Source organism: Coptis chinensis, chromosome 9 (genome assembly GCF_015680905.1).
Source record: "Coptis chinensis isolate HL-2020 chromosome 9, ASM1568090v1, whole genome shotgun sequence".
Taxonomy (NCBI): Eukaryota; Viridiplantae; Streptophyta; class Magnoliopsida; order Ranunculales; family Ranunculaceae; genus Coptis; species Coptis chinensis.
This window is the reverse complement of record NC_141464.1, coordinates 22,361,663-22,379,219: the sequence shown is the minus strand read 5'-3', so window position 1 is coordinate 22,379,219 and position 17,557 is coordinate 22,361,663. Positions and strand designations below refer to the sequence as shown.

General features: G+C 37.7%; 2 protein-coding genes across 4 annotated transcripts in view; one reads left to right on the top strand and one right to left on the bottom strand.

The window, feature by feature from the left end:
- The first annotated feature begins 4,849 nt into the window (after positions 1 to 4,849).
- On the top strand, positions 4,850 to 12,867 carry LOC147475217 (uncharacterized). The gene is given in 5 exon segments (XM_086583134.1): positions 4,850 to 4,986; positions 5,104 to 7,796; positions 7,799 to 9,419; positions 9,951 to 10,037; positions 12,285 to 12,867. Coding segments are annotated over 3 exon segments (4,311 nt in total). The 5' UTR covers positions 4,850 to 4,986; positions 5,104 to 5,119; the 3' UTR covers positions 9,964 to 10,037; positions 12,285 to 12,867.
- A 761-nt stretch (positions 12,868 to 13,628) lies between these two features.
- The window catches only part of LOC147475216 (arogenate dehydratase/prephenate dehydratase 2, chloroplastic-like), a 28,708-nt gene continuing 24,779 nt past the window's right edge, over positions 13,629 to 17,557 (bottom strand). For 2 of the 3 annotated variants that reach the window (XR_015208030.1, XM_086583135.1), the window contains one exon: positions 13,629 to 14,268. The gene's annotated coding sequence lies outside the window, so the exon portion shown is untranslated. The remainder of the gene's footprint in view (positions 14,269 to 17,557) is intronic. The other variant, XR_015208029.1, reaches the window with a different exon arrangement.

Genomic DNA, 17,557 nt, shown 5'->3' with positions numbered 1-17,557 from the left:
AGATGACGGTCAATGACAGTTGACTATGACGGTGAGTTAGTCCGGGGGGCAAGTCTAATTTCCCTGAATTTGGGGGGGCAAGTCTAATGTCGTTTTCAAATGGGGGGCAAGTCAAAATAACCCTAATATTTATTACACTAGAATTTAATCCGTGGCTACGCCACTCAAATCATAATTAAATGAATACATGTAAATTTAACTTTTACAATAGAATTGAACCTTTATTTTCTTTGACATTTAAATTGAACTTGTTAGTGTCATTGTGATACCCTTAACTGAATATGCCTTAGAAAATCATCTTGGGCGAGTATATGTATTGAGAATAATTTGTTCATCTAGAAGCTTCATCCAGAAGCAGAGTGTACTTGCATTAAAAGAAAAAAAAAACGGAGTGTATGTAGACAGCTTTCACTGTTCATTCCTTGTGTAATTCATATTCAATTTATACACGTTTCTCAAACAGTGAGTAGCATTCAAATTTTTTGATACTAAACCATTCTATGGATCATAATCATGGCCCAAATTAACCTAGCAAAAGCGACTCAAGCTACAACAACATTTTAGTTAGATACTAAATCCTTGGTTACAATGAAAACTTTATACAAATACATAATGCTCTCTTATTAGAAATGATTGCATACCTTAGCAAATAAGGTGAGTGACTATTCATGAGCTGATGATTCTTGCCTCTACAGTGATGATGCACACTTAAAATTGCTAGAAGGTAATAACTATATTGAATTAATAAAAGGAGAAGAGTTACATTACAAAGAATTGAGAAATGAGTGTATATGTAATAGTTGATCGAGCCCATTATATAAACTCCATCTTATATAAACTCCAAATGAACTCCACCACCAAAAGTGGATTTATAAGATGAATTGAAGGCTGATTTTGGGTGAAGATAGTCTTTTCATAATAGAGAATCTTCCTACAAAAAATCAGCTCAAACAAAAATATTTAACCTTGTCAAAAGTTGTTTTGAAATTTAAAAAATTTGGACCATTGGATAATTTTATAACACTGTAAGCAAATTTTGATACGTTCGACATCTTTAAATGTGCTGATTTTTTTCTAAGGATGATCTATATTGTGGGAAGAACATCTCCACCAAAAATCAATTTCTAATTCATTATTTTTCATGGTGGAGTTTCTTTGGAGTTCATATAAGTGGAGTTCATATAACAGCCAGGATAGTTGATTATGTAATAGCATACCAACTACAATACATTAAGAGGAGAATCAATTATAGATCAATTATGGTTGTTCCACTGAAGTTAAGAAGTCTGGTATGCTATCCCACCACTTCCCAGTGCCATGAGGTAATTGTTGCTCATGCTGTTGCACATTTTTCGTGCCAAAGTTGACTTCATGTCCAAGCTAATGTGATAAAGAGCCAGAAGTTCTAATGCACTGATTGAGCAAAATGCTTCTACTGCAGCTATTGATATGAGACAAACCATAATTTAATCCAACTTGCTTGAATAGAGGTGCTACTTTTTAGTCTGTCTTGTGATCCCTACTCCTAAGATGGAGTAACAAACGAGGTCGAAGGAGGAGCTATACACTATTATTTAACCATGTCCATTATATTTATACCATGTTAGATATCTCGTTTTCAAAATTTTGAAACTATTTTTTTCCATTTTTTTTAACCTTAGCTTATAACTATTTTGGACTCCACCTAGAAAACCTGCTCTATGTGGCATTAGGTTCTCTTCTTGGCTTTGTTAGCTCTTAGCCTACTTAAGTCTAGCTCGATCAATCTGTTTGGATGTTGTTAGCTCTTGCTTAAGTCTAGCTCTGTCTAGAGGTGCTACTATTTAGTCTGTCTCGTAATCCCTACTCCTAAAATGGAGTAACTAACGTGGTCGAAGGAGGAGCTATACACTATTATTTAACCATGTCCATTATATTTATACCATGTCAGATATCTCTTACTGTTTCTCTTGCTGTTTTTAAAATTTTGAAACTATTTTTTTCCATTTTTTTTTTAAACCTTAGCTTATAACTATTTTGGACTCCACCTGATAACTATTAACTGAATAACGGAACATAGCAGATTGCAGCTAGCATAGCAAAACATTAGAGGCAATTTAGTGGCCAAGGCCATTCTCACAAACCAACAATCGTCTGAAGTACAAAGTAACTAAATACTTGTACGCAACTGCATAACAATTAAAAGTGTCTATTTAATCTCAATTTCAAAAGTTGAACCCCCTCATGTAATGTTTATTTCGTAAACAATTAAACAATTATATAATTTAATATGTGAAATAACTACACCTGATGAAGAGGCTTAACTTGGAGCGGTGGAGAAGAAGCACCCTTGTTGAATTTCTGGTTCTCTGAAGATTTTGCGTGAAGAAAAGGGGAATCATTGTTGAGTTTCTGGTTCTCTGAAGATTTCGCGTGAAGAAAATGAGAATTTTTTTTGGCTTGAAGATTTTTGTGAAGGTTTTTTTGGCGTGAAGAAAAAGGGTTTTGAAGGTTTAGTCGGGGTTTTGTCTATTTTAGAGTATTAGGTAAATAGGACTCTTCAAGTATTATAGTATTAGGTAGATAGGATTCTTCAAGCATATTAGGTAATTTAGAGTATTAGGTAAATAGGACTCTTCAAGCATTAGAGTATTATGTAGATAGGATTCTTCAAGCATTAGAGTATTATGTAAATAAGACTCTTCAAGCATTACCATAGATCTCGAGAAAATCAGGACCACTACTTAAGCTCTTATAACTTTACTTAAAAACTGAGCTGTTTTGTGGGATTTTGAAGGTTTAGTCGGGGTTTTGTAGGTTTAGTCGGGGTTTTGTCTATTTTAGAGTATTAGGGTAAATATGACTCTTCAAGTATTAGAGTATTAGGTAGATAGGATTTTTCAAGCATATTAGGTAATTTAGAGTATTAGGTAAATAGGACTCTTCAAGCATTAGAGTATTATGTAGAGAGGATTCTTTAAGCATTAGAGTATTATGTAAATAGGACTCTGAGAAAATCAGGACCACCACTTAAGCCCTTATAACTTTGTTTAAAAACTGAGCTATTTTGTATTATAGATTGTTTTAATTCTAATTAGCAAAATATATTATAGTATAGTCCGGAAAGGGAGTTTCAGGAGGTCCGTTGTCAATGTAACTACACGACCCATTTACATAGTAAATGGCTCGCTCTCCCAACTAGCAGGTCAAGTAATCCACTAAATGCCATCTATGCTGTCAAAAGGCGACAGACTGACTAGGCGCTTTTCATTGATAAGATTGTTGATTTTTATTTGAAATTGTATACCGAACCACATCCCATTAGACTGCTTGTTGATAATCTTGATGTAGTTCGTATTACAGATGAGGAAAGAGATATTTTAGAGGATGACATGCAAGAGGAGGAGGAGGTTGGGAAGTCATAGAAAGTTTGAAAAGTGATAGATTTCCAGGTTCTGATAGCTTTCCCATTGAATTCATTCTTTAGAAACCTAATTAGATGGGAAGACCCTAATTTCCCATCTAGTGGGGGGAACGAGACTAGAGACTAGTTTTTTTAACTCATAGTCTTAATTGAACTTTTGTGAATCTTGTCCCTAAAATGCGTTGAAAGTATTGGCGGCTTGTGTCCTATTAGTTTTATTGGGAGTACCTATAAGATTATTTCGATTCGTGTAAAGAAAGTGTTATCTCAGGTGATTGCTCATGAACTAGGGGATTTTGTTTTTGGGCATCAGATTTTGGATGGAGTGTTAGTAGAAAATGAGGCTATTGATCGATGATAGAATTGCGAGCAAAGTTCTGGAGATTGTGTGCAAGATTAAATATGACTGAGACATATGATCATGTTAACTGAGATTTTCTTGATTATATCATGAAGCGTATGGGTTTTGGATTGCGTTGGAGGAGTTGGGGTGAGAAGGTGTGTCTCGTCGACTTCTTTTTTCTATTCTCATTAATTGGTCTTTGACGGGTTTTTTTTAGGAGCTCCAGAGTATCAGGCAAGGAGATCCCTCATCTCCTCTCTTATTCTTTCTGGTTGTGGAAGTTTTTGTTAAGATGGTCGACAAAGCGAATCAATTGGGGGCTACAGAGGGCTGTAGAGTTGGTCAGGGGGCAGGTATTAGTTTCTCATTTCCAGTTTGTGGATGATACGGTGGTTTTTTGGGGCCGGGCTCTTTGTTTCACTGCTAACCCCAATAAGTTTCTTAATGCTGATACTTTCTGGCATGATTTGGGTCAGCTTAGATTTCTTAGGGGTATTTTGTGTTGTTTTGAAATTGTGTCTAGTCTTAAGGTTAACAAGGGTAAGAGTACCATTTATAGTGTTGGTCAGAGGGACAATCTGAATCACATGCATCTCGCTCCCTCTGTTGATTGTGGTGGACACCTATACTCTGCCCCGCCTCCATGGATTGTCTTTCTATGGAGGCAGAGTATAGGTCGGGGTCGGGGGTGGACGAGGCGTTTTTCTGCCCTATGGTGATGAGATGATTCTGATAAAGAGTAGTTTGTCTAGCATTTCTGTTTAGTATGTCTCTCTTTCACATGCCTCTGTGTATATATCTCAGAGAGTGGAGGCGATGATACCAAGGCCTGTGATTCCAAATCCCAAGTGCATGATCAAGTAGTAAATACTTGTACTATTAAAAGCATTTTCACTATTAATTACGTACACCACTGCAATATGAATAGCAGCTACTACACATGCAAAGCTGGTAGTTAGGTTGAATCCAAACACAATGAGTAAACAGGAGTTTAGCAGGTAGGAACATTGACTCACAGAAGTTTTGCTCCAGGTGTTAGTACCAGGTGTGATGATAACTGAGAGCGTACAAGTTTGGAAATACGTATCCCCAAAGTCATCATATATAAATTAAGTCAAGCGTGGTCAGCCAGTAGAAGACAAAATAGACTTTAGTTTTGTTCCAATAATAATAATATAATTTCCACTCGCTCATTTCATCTCATTTTGAGTTTCATCTCATTTTGAGTACGTCACTCTAGGTACGCATCTAATTATTTATAATTTCTACCTAATTTTTCATTCTCTATAGTAGTCGTAGTGATTATTATTATGCTCATAGGTGGGTTATTAATTTTTGTTGGGTTTTACATTTTTAGGGTTTTGTTATTCTACATGTCTGGGAATCTTTATACAAACAATAACGACACGCAAGGGAATTTAATTCACGAGATTGTATTTGATGATTTTGTACAAGAGAATGTAAATGTTCAAACTGGTGGGGATCTTGAAATTGAAGACGTAAGAATGGATGAGGTCTCTTTTTATAATGTTTCAGCTGCGACTAGTGGGTTTGAACCAGAAACAATTGCGCTTTTTGAGGACGAACAACGTAATGATGTAATAATGATGCCTATAACTGAAATCTGTGCCGGTGCTAGTACTGTGGAAGTTGGTGGAAGTACAAAATCTGTTTCACATGAGCAAATTTGTACCAAAGGAGAGGAAGTTACTCTGGTGACTGAAACTGAATGTACTCGTGTTGATGGAGATGAGAGGATGGACACACATTCTGTCAAACAGAATCCAGTAGACCGGCCTGGTTCTAGTGCAGATTTGAATTCTGCTGTCGAGGTTATTGGTGGATCTTCTGATGCTAGCAGAGTTGAGCTGGATACCACTGGAATTACAGAATCAGTTGAGAATTTCGAGGATGGTATATCAAAAGCAGAGGTTGTTCGGAGTCATACTTCAGAATATAATGCTGTGGATCAAGATCAAGCTGTTGCACCAGTTGAAAACATAGAATCTTTCGCTCATGATGAACCATGTCCTACACAGAATATTTCCACCCTAACATTACCTGAAAAAGTCCTTAATCAGGTAGAAGTTAATGAGATGCCCTGTGATTCTATAAATTCAACATTATTGCCTAAAGTGATTGAGGAAACTCAAGCTACAGATACATGTGATCTTCCTAGTGAGGTAAAGTCTGATAGCACTCAAAAAGCTACATCTGTTGGGCCTTCGGGAGAAGATAGTTACTTTTCAGAGGTTCAACTAGCTGAAGGTCATTATACAGGAGATGAAGAGCAGAAAATTGGAGTTAATGGCGGCAGCACACGTGTTGGGTTTTCCAATATAATTAGTGGATCATTGGTTGATGAAATGAGAGTTGGCAGTGGAGAGGAGCTTGCAGCTGTGGAGGAAGGAGTGGATCTTGAAGTGAGAGATGTAATATCTGAAGTTTATACCTTGGATGAGGTGGTGCTGGGTGGAAACATTGAATCATTTTCAAGAGAGAAGCTTGTTTTCGAGGAGGATACTTGCACTGTAGATGGGCGTGATACAGTTGTCCACATATCTGAAACGGTACCTAATCAGCTCAAGGAGAATCTGGGCGAAATCTGTGTTACAGTGGATTCAAGCCAAGTACATAATGTTGGCGGTCAATCTGAAACTTCTTGTTCTTCTCAGTTTTGCAGGGATGAGCCTGAAATTGATGCTTCTGTTCCCCGTTCAGCAGATGTCAATTCATTCTTGGAGATTGGAGTTACCAAAGGTCATCCTTCAGAAGATGAAGAGGGAGAAAGTGGTGTTGAAGCTGTAGAGGTGGGGCATGTAGCGGCTACTCATGAAGTGTTGGTTGAGCAAATCCAAGTTATCGTGGGAAATGGATTTGGAATGAAGGAAAAGGTTGAAGAGAGAACTGATGCCGGGGATGAGAAACTGTCTTATGTTGAAGAAAAGCAAATCTTAGAAGCCGAGGCAGTGAGTGGCTTCCCTGAATCTCTTTCAAATGGGATTCTTAGTCACAGAGACGAAATTTCTGCTCAAAATAGAGAGCAACCGATGGTTGTTGAATCAACTGAGGAAGTTCTTAATAAGGTAGTTGGGAATGAGACAATGGACTCTCAACTCGTTGCAGATAATATGAATGGGAGAGTTTGTGTTATTGCAGATTCAAACTCATCTGTCAAGGTCATCAATGAATCTCAAGCTGCCGATGCATGTGCGTTTCAAAGTGGTGAGGTTGAGACTGTTTTTGATCAAGCTAATGAATCTTCTGTGCCTTTGGTAAATGTTCTACATGAGGACCAGAACATAGGCACTCATTTATCTGAAATTTATACTAGTGAAGAGTGGAATCAGACTAGTGATGCCAGAGGTGAAACAGATATTGTAGATGGATTGTCGGAACCCAAAGTTGTTGAAAGTTTAGATAACTTTCCTTGCACAGATGGCAACCAGAATAATGGAGATGAGGTTAAAGAGATGGGTGATTCTGTGAAGTCTTGTTTGTTGGATGATTCATTAGCAGACAGTGTTAGAGAGTATGATTCTGAGATAAGGCAAAATGTTCATATATCAGAAAGGGCAACAGAAATTACTCAAGCGAATAGTTTAGAAGAACAGGCTGTATATGTAGATACCTTGAAGCCCGAAACATCCCATGGAATTGAGCATGCAGCTAATTACACCATGTGTGCAGAGAAAGAAGGCGAGTTTTCAGTTTCTGATTTAGTCTGGGGTAAAGTCAAGAGCCATCCTTGGTGGCCTGGACAGATTTTTGACTCTCCAGATGCATCGGAACAGGCAATGAAGTATAGAAAGAAAGACAGCTTTTTGGTAGCTTATTTTGGGGACCAAACCTTTGCATGGAATGAAGCATCATCACTGAAGCACTTCCGAACACATTTCTCCCTAATGGAGAAGCAAAGCAATTCAGAATCTTTCCATATCGCTGTTAATTATGCTTTAGACGAGTTCTGTAGAAGAGTAGAACTGGGGATGGTTTGCTCGTGCACACCAAAAGCAGCTTATGCGAAGGTAAAGTCTCAACGTATTGAAAATGCGGGATTAGGGAACAGGCAAGAGTAAGGGATGGTCTGAACAACTATCAATGTGTGACGTCTTTTGAGTCTGGTAAGCTTCTCGAATATATCAAAGCATTAGCTCCAAAGCCATGCAGTGGAAGTGATAGACTGGAACTTAAGATAGCTCAGGCTCAACTGTTGGCTTTCTACCGTTTGAAGGGCTATTCTCGACTGCCTGAATTTTATGTCTATGGAGGGTTACTGGAGGAAAATGACAACAGTCTGATACCAGGGGAAAGGAATCAACCCCAGCAAGTGATTGAGCATGAACCTCCAGTTTCTTATAATGATGAAGAAGCGCTATCTGAAAACGCTAAATTGAGAACTCAAGATCAGACTACCAGTAAACATGAGTATGGTTTTGATGGTGGTCTGCATCCTAGCAAAAAGAATAGAAGTTTGTCAGAGTTAATGGCTGGGAAGAAGGCTTCTAGCAGAAAACGCATGGCTGTTGATTCCTTTTCCGAAGAAGCACTGAAAAGCGTGAAACGGATGCCGTCTTTTTCTACAAATGAGGATGCCAAAACTTCAACTCCACAATCTTTCAAAGTTGGAGACTGTCTCCGTAGAATTGCGAGCCAAATGACGGGTTCTCCTCCTATACTCAAATCTAGTGATGTAAGGTTTCGAAAAGGTTCTGCTAAGCTAGAAATGGACAATGAGAAACTTGATGGGAGTGGTGGTTCTCCCTACATTTCTGAGGGGTCGCACAGAAGAAGGGTCACCCTTCCAAAGGAATATTCTTCTCCAGATGAAATGCTATCACAACTCTGCCTAGCTGCAAGAGATCCCATGAAAGGGTACAGTTTTCTGACTACTATAGTTGGTTTCTTCACGGACTTTAGAAATTCTATCAGCCTTGAACTTTCCAATTCAGGGAAGCACAAGAGGTCTGATAAAACAAGTGGTGGGAAAGCTGGTACTGGAATCAGAAAACCTTCCAACATGAAGACCGACTCCACTAAAACATTTGATTTTGAAGATATGGGTGGTGACTCTTATTGGACTGACAGGGTTGTCCAAAGCAGTCCCGAAGAACAACCACCACGTAGGAACAGGAAGAGGAAAGAAGAATATCAGTTTGCGATCGCTGCAGAGTTGGATACTTCGTCGTTTGAAGCCGAAGTTCCTGTTCAATTTAGCCTTGCTTTAGATTTTGAAGGGCAGAACATTGATGAAAATTTTGATCTTGCAAAGGAGAAACCATCTCGCAAGTATCGGAAAAGGAAAAGTAAATCTCAGCATGTGCTTCCAACGGATGAGGACACAGCCTTGAACTCTGAACTCCTGGGTCTCTGTGATTATGATTTGGTATCAGACATGCCCACAAGTAGTTCATACGAGTATGATTATGTGAATGAATTTCCCCCTGCAGCACTTTTGATGAGCTTTCCCGAGTCAGGTTGTATTCCCTCAGTAATGAATCTGAATAAGATATTCAGACGCTTTGGAGCTTTGAAGGAATCAGAAACAGAAGTTATGAGGGACATGTGCAGTGCGAGAGTGGTTTTCAAGAAGCAGAGTGATGCAGAAGTAGCTCTTAGTAGTGCTGCAAAGTTTGGCATTTTTGGACCAGTACATGTCAGTTACCAGCTAAGGTATTAATCCTTACTGCCATTTATCTGTGCAAACCCATTAAGCTAAGAAAGATGCAAATATGTGGGAGCTGAGTAAACATGATGTCTCCATTGCTGAACACTGTGCTGATGGACCTTTATCTATGTAGGAAGTTAATTCCACTTCTAGCAAAAATGGCTATCACACAAATAGACATGTCCTGTAGTTCATGAATCCAGTGTCCCAGATAGGAGATCCTGTAAACAAGAATTCAGCACATTATTCTGAACTGCACCTGAAATTTGTTTGAAATATTGTTAGGGATGAAGAATGTTTTAAAAATAAATGGAGTGGTCAGGTAACTTGAAGCATCGATTGGATACTTGGATCAATCATTTTAATTAAAAAAAAAAATCACTTTGGCTTTTTCGCTGGCTATATTACTCTTTGTGGTGAATGTTTGCTGCACTCCTACTGATCGGCATCTTCTACTTCACATAATGTTTTATCTTCTTATTGTTTCATTTATTTTCTGATGTTGTGCTTTATTTGATTGGTAATATTCAATGCAGTTTTCAAGCTTAACTTGGGTGGAGATGGAAGAACAGCGTCAGAAACCGTGAAAATTTCAATTAGGACATACTGATTAGGTGGTGAAGGTAACTAGACTACAAACCTCTGTCTCTCTTTTATATCAAGTTTTAGAGACCATGAACTTAGAAATTTGGTTTAGTTATAACTTGTATGCATGACCTTGGGGGAATTTGAGTAAAGCTTGATTTATTTCTAAATATAACTACTTTAGTTTGTTATTAGCACAATGAAGCTGCTGGTGTCGAAGGGTTAACATAACCATTCAATACGATTTCTGGGCATGCAAAATCCTTGCAGAAGGTGTAGTTACTAACTTACTATTATAACCACAATCTTCTTCATTTATTATATATATTATAATTCACGTACTATGGTTATAGTGCAGTGGAAGTGACTTGAAATGAACTGAGGGGATCGTAGGACTTGATATTCATTTGTTGTGAATCGTTTATAGTCTAGTCATACGTCCAACTACCCATGAAACTGCATCATTTTGACCATTGCTTTCAAAGCTACTTTTTAAACTTTGATATGAATCTTTATTCATTTATTCATATAACAAGAGAACAGTACGCAATTTAAAATATTGAAGAAAAGTATAATAAGGCTGTGAATACTCTTTGCCTGTGTATGTGAAAAGGTGAAATTGCTTTTGGACAATGACAACATACATATAACATAGATGATATGAACTGAATCTATATATCTAGTTCGAAACCTCGGCATATGGTTAGACAGATATCGCCTAACATAGATGATCACAGTAGTAGTAATATTATTGTTAAACTCGGGTACAAGGTCTGGTACAAAATGGACCAGTAAAGAAAACTGTAATGTGGATTACCATTTTTAATTAAACAAAACAATTCATATTTTCACATATCAATATGTTATACTTGTCGATTTTGATGAAGCTTCATCCTATGTTAACTACTGTAGATGCTTAATACTATGTTGATGAGTTTGGAATGGAGACTTTGATTCAAAATGTAGGACAACTTAGACTTGAGGGTATTTTGTCAATTCTTATACATCTGCAGCATTACCTTATTTCAATTTTACACTTTCTATCAGCACTGCACCTCAAACGACCTAGTAGAATCCTTCATCTGTATCTGCGAAAGTGTATGCTCTCATCTTTATGCTCATACCTAAGACCAAGTAGTTCTCATCCTCAAAGTGATGGGCACTATCTAGAGTAAGGCCCTTTAAATGTCCTTGGCTACTGTGTTTATTTTACTTGCATCTCTGGTTGGTTTTGTGGTTGGTGCTCTGCCGGTTTAGTAGATGTAATTGTGATGTAACCATCGTTGGAAGTGTGAGATTGTAACTTGCAGGAGGACCACCATCACCAGATTTGTAGACTTTTGGACAGCTTTGGTTGTGGCACATGATAATCGGCCCAAGGGTCTCAACCTAGTTGAGACATGATTTGCTTGTAATCTCAAGTTTATAAATTATAATCTGTAATTTCTTCCTAGAAGGAAATTTCATAGATAAATAGAAAGAGTGCCTCTAGAATAAAGTTTCACCAGCTGAAGAACTTTTTAACTATTGTAATTGTTTTGTTTTCATTCTCATATTTTTGCTTTCTTGTTGTCCTCATATGGTAGGATACATCTTCCTACAACTCTCTTGCTTTGATTACTTGTAATATATCTGTACAAGTATGTTTTTAACTTTTACTCTTTTGCCCTTCACTTTGTATCTCCTTCATTGTCAGTTATTATTTATGAACATTAGTATGTCGTTCCAAAAAACGTTACGAATGTTGGTATTAAAACTTCAAAGACATGGATTGAATGCTTGTTAAGATTGAAACTTTTGGATGCTTTTGTAGGAGTAATGACTAATGAGGAATCGAGATTCTAAGTCTCCATTATTTGTTTAAATTTTTCTCTTCCAAAGCTACACTTGTCATTCAGATTGGTTTCTGATTTTGTTTGTCTGTGTTTATTGATATTTTTTCCTTGTTGATTATCTTGTTTGTTCAAAATTATACTGCATACTTTGCTCCTTTACTTCGCGTGTGATGTTATGAAAACCTAAAATACTTTGCTCCTTTACTTCGCGTGTGATGTTATGAAAACCTAAAATATTTTGCTCCTTTACTTCGCGTGTGATGTTATGAAAACCTAAAACTGTAGTCCTTTTTGTGGATTTATGTCATACACTCTCTTCATAAAAGTTCGGTTTTGAGAGTTGCAGTTTTAATGAAACCGCTGCTAGCTCCTCTAGCTTAAAGCCAATCCGGACTAGGAGTTTCTGTAGCTTTTGCACGACTAACTTTTGTACTTGATGTTTATTTGCAGACTCTCAACAAGTACTAGCGAGGATATGCCACAGATGGTGTAATTATGGACTGCATCTGCATGACTGCATGGTAGCGGGTGGCCATGGAATGTGTAGAAATCGGCCCTACTTAAGATTTAAATTTTGGAGATGCAATGACTACAAAAGTTCCCTGGGAGGCTATTCAAGTGTGTAGGTGACCAGTTGTCGGGAGGTGATCAAGACAGAAAGGGATGTAATTTATAAAGGACAGGAACAACCTTGTGTGGAACCCAAAAGGGCAGGCACCATTTTGTGATCGTCCCCATCAATTGATATCTTCCGGGGATAAGCTGTAAGAGGGGGGGGGGGAGGATATTGCTCTGTTGCATATTTCAAAAAGTGTGGTTTGGGATACAAATTTCATGCATTTGGCCTCCTAGTTGCAAGTACGGTAGCCAAATAAAAAACTCGTGTTCATGTGATTATCCGAGTCCCATAGATCTTGTATGGACTTCGCAAACTGGCATGAGATCTTCTTGTCTACCTTTCTGGGACATTCAATAGTTTGTATACCTCTTAAAAGATTTACCCAATTGTATAACACCTTGACATTTAGTCCTATTCCGTACAGTGTAGGTGATGAACTGGCAGTGACCAACTGAGTTCACGTGGGTATTGTTTGTTGCTTTTCTACAGTACTTGAGCATACAGTGCTTTGGTACGAATTTCCGTGCTACTGCCTTTTTGCCTTTCGCCTTCCCACTGGCTGTCATTTTAAATGACTCATGGAGTCAAGGGTACGATCTCGTTAATGGAAAGTGTCGTGCTGGGCTGCTGGCCCAGTTGATCGTAGTCATAGGCTTGTGACTAACTAACTCCACTAGATACTAAGAGTCTTGAATCTTGATGATACGCAAAAATTGATCTCAAATTAAGTCATCGCTGATAATTGGTCCGAAATTCTTTGAGGGAGTTTTGAGGCAACAATAACTACTTTCAGTTCTTGGACCTTATTCGGCCGTTTTCATTTTGGTTAATGGAAATCCGAACAACACAAAAATCTCACTTCTCAAATTACGTTGAACGCTTGAATCTGATTTTGAGAATAGTTGTCCTATGCTAATTTGATTCAACACGGACATAGGACAAGGAAGAAGCACGGATATAATGAAAATTTGATGTAGAAACCTCAGATTGTACACTCTATGTCTCTAAGCATATTTCTGAATTGATCAGAAAGTTGTTTTTTCCCCAAGGAATTGGTTATAACTTGTTTAGCAACCATATTTTGGTGTAAGCCTTTGCTGTTTTGCCCTCTGCAAGGGTTCCCCACTTCCCTCCCTCACTTGATGCAAATGATTATACAATTTATGGCGTATGTATTTTCTCAAAGATTAAAAATTCTTTATCATCCAATGATAATTAAAAATAATTCTCTAATTTATCCATATCCGAATTTTGTACAAGGTTGAAACATACATCAACTTACACATTAACAATTCATAAATTACTTCAGAGTAAAAGATGATGAACTACATCAGGATTCAGCAAAAAACTGGGATATAGAAGCAACGGAGGAATTGATTACTCCTTGTACTTCTCGGACCACTGTCCCCAAAAAGAATCGAGTAAGGGATGCTCCTGGATGACGCAACAGGGGTGCAAGGGAAGGAAAAATGAACCTCCCCAAAGTGCTCAAATAAATTGGTTCAACTGCTAAAGCGCAAAGGCCAACAGTACACTCCGGGAGGCAAGTCAAACACGTAAAAACAAAATTGACAGGGAGCATAACACTTGTGTCAAATGATGAAACAAAAAACTAGTAAAAAAAACTACAATCTTACTGGATCTATATAACCACTGTCAAAAAGAACTTTGTATTGGATAATAATCCACATTAATCCCTACTTCTTGTTACTCTCTGACCTGCGGAAAGGTGGGTTATCATTTCCATGCAAGATGCAGAGTAAATCTTGCTAGCTTTTTAAAGTTTCACAAACAACGGCCTCATGGGAAGGAACTCTGAAATGAGAAGACAATAATGTCAGTAATGAAGTTTCTAATATGAACTGATTCAAAAGAGAGCATAAATCTGTTTCAAAGATGCAAATGGACAAATGCTTTCAAATGAAGTTTGTGAAGATTTTCTCTCATAGCAAGACACTTAAAACCTGGGCGAACCATTTCAACAATTATTCATAACTAGGAAAAATAGCTACTTAAGTATAAAGATACAATTTCAATGGCAACATCGGATATGTTAAAGAGATGATGGCGCAGGTTTGATTCCAGTATTCCTATGTCCAAATGTTTGAATTACAGCAAACAAACACAAATATGAATGGGAAGAAAAAAGGGAAAGGGGGAGGAGGAAAAACATATTAGATGTATAGCGACTTGCAAGGCTATACATCTGATAGTTAGACTGCATCTTTATATCCCAAACAATAAGAACAAAAAAAATTTACCCAGTCAATTATGAATAGTATTAGTACCCTAATTGTATATACAGGAAAAGTGAACGCCCTTTCACAACCAAATCCCACCAATTTCATCAACTCAAAGCACATGTAAGGTTCCTAATAGCCTAGAATGTTATAAAAACTATTCCCTTCTCAAACCCCTTTAATGTCCTCAGGCCTTGGCGAGCAGAAACTTATAACTGACATACACCTTTGGGAGTAGCAACTTTGGTCTGAAGAAGTGGAAGCAAAACGCCACCAGATTAATGTCATTCCAATGTGGATTAAGATCTCTAACATTCCAAAGCAGCTATGGACTGATCAACGTATTGCTACTTGCTAGTATGATTTGGTACCCCTATTTGCCTCTGATGGCTTTACGCTTAAAGAGGCAAATACTTAATTTTTCTAGAGTTTGTATTGAATTTAATGTCAATATAATACTTAATCTGCCATAACATATAGAATTGCTGAAAAGGTGGTGACTGTGGGATTTGAATACCCACACAGAGTTACTTCTATCTGGAACCTTAGGCGGTGTAATGATCCCTCAACATTGGGGCATCCAACATCCAACTGGTGATGAGTCAGGAGGCCCAGGAACTTTTATACTATAATGCAAGGCTCTAAACATCCCATGTGGGACTATACTAAACATCTCAAGCGTTACTTAAGCCTAACACGTGGAACATACTTGGGCGGCATGGAGTAGACGGGCCGAACTTTTAAACTATAATGCAAGGCTTAAACATCCCATGTACGACTATACTAAGCATCTCAACAATCCCTTTAAAGCCAAAGAAGATAGTAAAGTAAAGATAGAGAATGATTGATATTTATATTGTCTACTAGAAATCAAAGTGAGGAAAGATAAGTTTGACTTCGTTAGAAACATTTGTTATCAAGGGAACTATTGTGATAATTATAAGAGTGATCCAAGTGCAAGGATATGGATATGTTGGGCTGCTGCTTTTCTTCATGTAGAGAAGATATCGCAAACAAGACAAAGCATTCCTACTATTGTTGCTGTTTTATCAAATGGTATGAAGTTCCAACGTACAGTAATTTATGCAAGTAATGCAAAGTCCGAATCATTAATTTTGTGGAGGTTACTAAAACATATTAGATTCAGCTTCTCAAGACCTTGGTGCGCTGTAGCCTTGTAGGTGACTTTAGTAATGTGTACATCTCATGAAAGATTTGGATGTGTTTCTGTTCACCCAAGAGAGACTGAAGACTTCATATATTGCCTAGTCAATACAGGAATGATCTAAAGTTTTTTGGTGGTCTTTTCACATGGTCAAATAATGCAGATGGAGCTTCCAGGGATATGTCCATAATTGAACGGCGTCTAGTTAATATTGCCTGGAACGGTTTGTTCTCAACTGAAGCTGTGTTCCCCCCTCAGGGAGTATCTGATCATTCCCCAATATGCTTCTAACAAGTTATGGATTACCATTTAGGTTTTGCAATATATGGTATATGCACCCTGAATTTCAGGCAGTCCTTCAAGTCTGGAGCACGCAATTCTATGGGAATCCTATCTATATTCTCAATGCCAAACTAACACTATTCAAGAAAGCTGGTAGGAGTTGGTCAAGAGGCAAAATTTCTAAAAGAGTTAAAAGTACAAAAGAACACTTCGAGCATCACAAACTGATACAAATTAGTCCTACAGACTTTCAACTTGCTCAGAAGGAAAGGGAGACATAACCAAATATAGAGATCTTGCAAGAATGGAACAGGTAGACCTCAGGCAAAAAGCTGATGGCGATTTGCTTAAATTTGGTGATCAATGCAACTCTTGCTTCGATAATGCCATACCAAAAGAGAAGGGGTAGAAACTTCATCTGGGCCATTGAGAATAAAGATGGGAACAGGGTGAATTATCCGGAACTAGTGGCAAAGGAATTTTTCACTTTTTATCAATCTTTGCTTGGCCAATAATCCATAATTGATAATGGTGTTGATTTCTTCAATAATCTACAAGTGACAGGTATTATCTCCTAATTAGCTGGTGAAGAACTTGACAACGAGATCACTTCTGAAGAGTTTAGAAGAGTCAAAGAGACTTATTGAAATGGAGGATAACAAATCTCCTAGAACAGATGACTATAATGCCTTCTTTTTCAAGAATTGCTGGTCCATAGTAGGTGATGATTTCACTAATTCTGTAAAGTACACGTTCAAAGATAACACCATTCGTAAGAGTATTAACTCTACTTTCATATGCCTAATTCCAAAGATACACAACCCTACAAGAGTAGGTGATTTCAGACCTATTGTATGCACTAATGTACTGCTTAAATGTGTAGCTAAAATGATTTCTCACAGGCTTAAACATTTCTTGGATAAGCTCTTAGAAGCCAGCCTGCATTTATACCAGAAAATTCTGTCCAGGACTAAGTTACATCGACACGGATAAGTGTGTCCGTATCCGACACGTATACGAAGTGTCTGACACGGCAAAATATAAAAAATTGAGGTATATAATATACAGTGTGTCGGATATGTGTCCGACACGGACACATGGATACGTATCCAACACAGATTATTTCAAAATATGGCGTGTCCATGTAACATAGGTTCAGGAATCAGGAGAACATTTTTCTCCCTCATGAACTTCTTAGAAGCAATACAACCAAGCATGAGAATCCTAAATGTGCAATCAAGGTGGAAAGCCTATGATACTGTGTCTTCTGAAGCAATATCTCACATGGTGAACATTTCTGCTCTCCCCCAAAGTGCAATCAAGGTGGAAAGCCTATCTACTTTTCATCTCCTTATTTCTATATATTAGCAAATTTAATTCCTCGTGGCTACGTCTTAGGCATGAAGTACTCAATTGT